This window comes from Cibotium barometz, chromosome 14 (genome assembly GCF_041138505.1).
Source record: "Cibotium barometz isolate CiBa-2024 chromosome 14, ASM4113850v1, whole genome shotgun sequence".
In the NCBI taxonomy this organism is placed as follows: Eukaryota; Viridiplantae; Streptophyta; class Polypodiopsida; order Cyatheales; family Cibotiaceae; genus Cibotium; species Cibotium barometz.
The window spans coordinates 56,287,557-56,292,451 of NC_141059.1; the positions used below are offsets into that span (position 1 = coordinate 56,287,557).

Below are 4,895 nucleotides of genomic sequence, written 5' to 3' on the forward strand. Positions count from 1 at the left end.
CGACTCACGTCTTTTTTTACGAGACTATGGGCTCACATCTCTCAATCCAAGAGCTCATTTGCAAAGCCTGGTCTTTAGAGTTTTTAGAGGTTTTTTGGACTTAGTGGGAGATGATTAAGGATCCTAATCCTAACTAACAGTAGGATCCTAACTAACAGTGGTTATGCAAGTGTTTAAGTGTTTTTTAATTGTTTTTTATTAGTTTTACATGCTTCTAAGATATCACCGCTCAAGCTCACGTGTTTGATTCACATCTTTTTTTGAAGGACTGCGGGTTTACATCTCCCAACCGGAGAGCTCATTTAGCTTGGCTTTTAGAGTTTGGAGGTTTTTTAGTCTTACTGGGAGATTTTTAAGGATCCTAACCCTAGTTAATGGTGGTTATAAAAGTGTTTAGTATTTTTTTAATTGTTTTTTGTTAGTTTCACATGCTTCTAAGCTATCAATTCCAACAGTGCATGAAAAAGTTTCATTGCATTAAGCTAACAGATAGCTTAGCAATTGTGATTAGGAGTGGAATCCACTCCGAAAACATAAGCGTGAAGCTCTCTATAAGGTGTGGATTAGAGCAGGATAGTTAACTTTTATCTTTTTGGACTCCAACATCTTGCAAATCACCAAAAAACCAAGGTTTTTCCTTCCAAAATATAAAAATTAGTATTTCCTTGATGCAAATAAACTTCAAATCAAAATAAAATGCTCTCTTTAGTTGTTTTATCTTACCAAGTGATGATCCTAAAGATGAAATTATGTCGACCTTCTAGGATTTGTAATGTTTGACTGAAACTAAACTTAAATAAAGTAAGCTTTTTTACAAATGTATGCAAGATCACACGAAAGGGGGGAAATTTCTCTCCCTCGCACACGCATTAAGGTGATGTGTATTAATTTGTGTCGTCGTGCTATCTATCTCTTGTCGTAGCTATGATGCCTCACAATTGAGGGATCACTTCTCTCTTGCTAGTCATGCAAAATCTGCAAAGGAGGGGAGGGGTTTGTTGAGTACACATAAGAGGTTCGTGTCTCAGAGCTTCACACACTCTCTCTCTCTGGGTCGGCTCAAGGATAGAGGGATCGCTGATGTACACCTTACCCTATCCTAAAGCTGCAATCTTAGAATGGGCAATTAATCAGTGCCCGAAATGTGGGTATTAATTAATGCAAACCAACATAATTTCCTCAAATATGTCACCCACTCATGAATAGCAAAGGGACCCAACTGTTTTTTATGGGGGGTTCCAACCTTTAATCAGTAAAGAATATCCTCACTCAAAATGTTGTTTTCTTCGGTTTAGCATAATATATCCAAGGCTATCCGCTTTTTTTCTTTGACAATTATTTATTGGAGAATGTTCAACACACGGAAGAAAATATATCTTCCAACCCCTTCATTAGAGAACACTAACGAAAAGAAAAAGTAAAATTTTATGGAATTCTACCAGAGGACGACTTTCCAAACACACTCGAGGAAAGGGGAGATGGGTCCACGAAAAACTCTGGAACTATAAAACATCGGTCCTAAGATTTGAACTAACTCTAGAATATATCTATCTATGAAGACTGCATTAAAATTTGAAGAATAAATAAATACCTCAAATACATTTCATTTAAATTGTGATCAAAATAGTTGCAAAACGACATTGTGTATTTGGTCAAAGGGGGGGTGGGTCTATAGAAGAAACTCTAGCCGCTACTGCCTTTTGAATCTCCTCGGTTCCTTGTTCATGTGGGTCTTCTCATCACTTGGGCGGAGGAGAGCGTCCGTCTTTCCCGACCAACATTGCACTCGTGGACGTACAACACCCCGGGAGGCCAAGAAATGCTGCTCTCTCTCTCTCTCTCTCTCTCTCTCTCTCAGGGTGGGATCGTGGCTCACCGAAGTAATGGCACACCAGTACCACCCATGACATGGGCTCTTACACTTCCGCAAGATAAGCTGGTTTTACCTTAGAGGAAATGAGAAACCCGTTGGGTTTGGTTGGGGGGAAAGGCGGAAGGCGGAAGGGGTGCTGGGTTGGGAAGGAGCGGGGAGACAAAACCTGGGCGAGGAAGAAGTGGTCGGAGTAGGGGGAGAGATGAGCGGAGGCTCACTCTTGGGCAGAGAACTGCCAAGAATGGGATTTCCTTCGATGTTAATACCGCGGAAGGAGACCGTGGATAGTGGATGCACGCGGTTGTGGTAGTGGTAGAGGGCAGATGAAGGGGAGGGCGGGGGGTCGAAGAGGAGGCCCAGCGGGCGGCGCTGGCGCTTAGGACTGGCGGTAGAGGGTGGCGGAGGAGGCAGCCATATGGTGGCAGGAGTGGAGGAGGATGACGTGGCGGACGAAGATGAGAACGAAGACGCGTCTTCTAAGAGGGCGGAGAGCGGGAGGCGGTTAGGCACGGGACAGAACGACGTAGCAGAAGAAGAGGAAGTAGAGTCCACATCTAAGGTCTTCGTGGGCGGCAAAGGGCCGGGGGATCCAAAAGGAGTAGCAAAGGGCGGTGAAGAGGGCGGCGTCACAAAGGGAGAAGTGCACGCCGAGGGTACAAATACCAGCTCGCTAGAGGCGCGAGAAGCGCGACGGCTGCCCTTTCCGCCCACGCGTGACCGTACCTCTTCTAGGTCCAGCTCCTCTTTGGTCTCCTCTATGATGGTGAAAAGCAGGCGGGACGGACCCCATAAACCTCCCAGTTTGAAGATGTCCTCCTCGTCCGCCTCCTCACCAGTTTCCGACTCTTCTCTCGCTTCCAACGGCGGCACTGCGGCTTCAACGCAAACGTTTGGGACAGCCATGCTCACAATAGGCCGCCGTAACAGAATGCTGTGCAGGCGAAGCTCCGCCCAGTGCTTGGCCTCCTCAGCACGCAACGCCGTCCAGTTAACACCGAGCCGCGCCATCTCCAGCCACGTGGTCCAATTAGCCCCGTTCTCCGCCGCCTCCACCGCCCGCCTCCTCTGCCTGCTGCGCCATACATAGTACAATTCTACTGTCAGCACCACCATGAACACCGCAAACGCCACGGTCAGCCCAACCCCAACGGGCCCAAGCTGGCTCATCTTGCTCGTGCTTTCTTTAATCCATTCTCCTTGGCCTTGGCATTTCTTAACAATCTCTCCTGGTAACTCTTCTGACCGCGGGTTTCTAGCCCTCGCTTAGGGCTACTGTGCAGGCCTGTCTCTGAGATCCTGCAACCAAACAAAAGTGTTGTTGTCAAACAACAAAAGTCAGAATCTACGAAAGGAAGCTCCTCCAATAATATAAATTGCTTACCCTTCCTTTGCCACAATCAACTTGTCGATTTAGATTTCTAGGTGGAAGTCGACTCGTATTGATCACTCTCTCAAGTGCTTGCCACCAAGCAAGCATGCGCTCTTAACACATACAGTACCGGGAGAGGCACAGACAATTATAGAGGCAGCCTTGAAAAATCACCAGACAAGTCAAGCTCGCAGCACGAACGCATCTCTGTGCCCACGAGGCGCTGACACACTCCTCCCACCATCACCATGTGTCTGTTCAACACACACACACTCGCTCGCTCGCTCGCGCGCGCGCTCTCTCTCTCTCTCTCTGCAATACTTGGCTACTTCTCTCAACCCAACACTCCACTAGAACACTGCGATACCAGACAAGACAGAGAACAGGTCCCACACAATACAGGACATATTACTACTCCGCAAGCTGGCTCCTGGCTCCTGGAGAGAAAACAAGAAAAGGTGTATCAGGTTCCAGTAGACGTTGGTTCAATCGAGGACTGACGTGCGTGTGTGAATGGGCATTGGGCTCTCTATACAAAATTCGTGTGTACACTGTTGTAGCCTCCAAGAAGTCAAACTAAACATGTTAGATTAAAATAGTCCTAGCGTATTTCTTACAGCTCAAATTGAAAAACATATCGTTGAAATTTTTGCATGTCCACTTGGAAGAATTCTGAGTGGTGATTAGTTAACTATTTTTGGTCCTGCCTTTGCGCGGAGGTGTATTTTGTGAGCTGACGGATGTATATGTTCATCGATTTTTCAAATTTTAAAATGTTTAGTTTTTGTGGCATTAGATAAATGGCAAGCTAACAGAAATAGGATGAAGTTCACGTACTCAGGCCATAGGTGGATGTAGTGATCCTGAAAAATGCATGCGTGCATAAAAGTAGAGAGATAAAAATAGGGAGAGGGGGGATCTCGTGTGACCCCCTCTAGAGTTGTGAAATTGTGAATGGTGTCTTTCATGTTTTGTGTGAATTGATGGTAATTTCTTGCAGACAGTACAAATAGAGGACGCAAACAAGCAAACTTATGCGGACACTGCAGCCCAGGGGAGCATTCCAGAGCATATCAAAACCCTGCTTCAGAAGGAGATCTTCCAAAAAGAGGTGGGGAGAATGACTTCTAAAATTACAGAAGGTAAGAAAATTTTCAAAACAGGTAGGCAAGACTCTTTTTGACATGCATAAAGCCATGCGGGCTCTTTTTCTATTTCATGGGGAAGCCTCCCACGGATGAAGCATTTGTCAGGTGCTTTTGAGAAATTTATGGCTCAAAGGCCAGGCTGGTCAAATTCTATTTTGCAGGCAAAGGCTTCTTTCAAGCCATGGTGGAAACAGAGCAACAAAGAGAATATATACTCAATACTGTGGCTGCCTTTAAGGGAAATGTTGTGTTTTTGCTCTACCTTGGTCCCCAGGTTTCAAACCTGATGATGTTCTCCAGTACCAGTGCCCTGTGTGGGCACTGGGTGGACTTCCTAGGCTTGCCCTACTTTTTCTGGGATCAAACAAAAGATATTGCTGCAGCATTGGGTAGGGTTTTGCATGTTCCCAAACATGGTCTCCATGAAGGCAGAACCTCTAGGAAAGCATGTATTCTCTGGGATAGAAGACAAGAAATACCTGAATTCTTGGAATTTGATATGCGT

General features: G+C 45.8%; 1 protein-coding gene across 1 annotated transcript; it reads right to left on the reverse strand.

Annotated features, from left to right (window-relative positions):
* Positions 1-1,576: 1,576 nt before the first annotated feature.
* Positions 1,577-4,075, reverse strand: LOC147632229 (uncharacterized). The gene is made up of 2 exons (XM_086808905.1): positions 3,255-4,075; positions 1,577-3,169 (listed from the first exon to the last, which is right to left on the reverse strand). Exon 2 carries the CDS (start codon positions 3,038-3,040, stop codon positions 1,943-1,945), a length of 1,098 nt encoding a protein of 365 aa, XP_086665031.1. The 5' UTR covers positions 3,041-3,169; positions 3,255-4,075; the 3' UTR covers positions 1,577-1,942.
* Between the last annotated feature and the right edge of the window lie 820 nt (positions 4,076-4,895).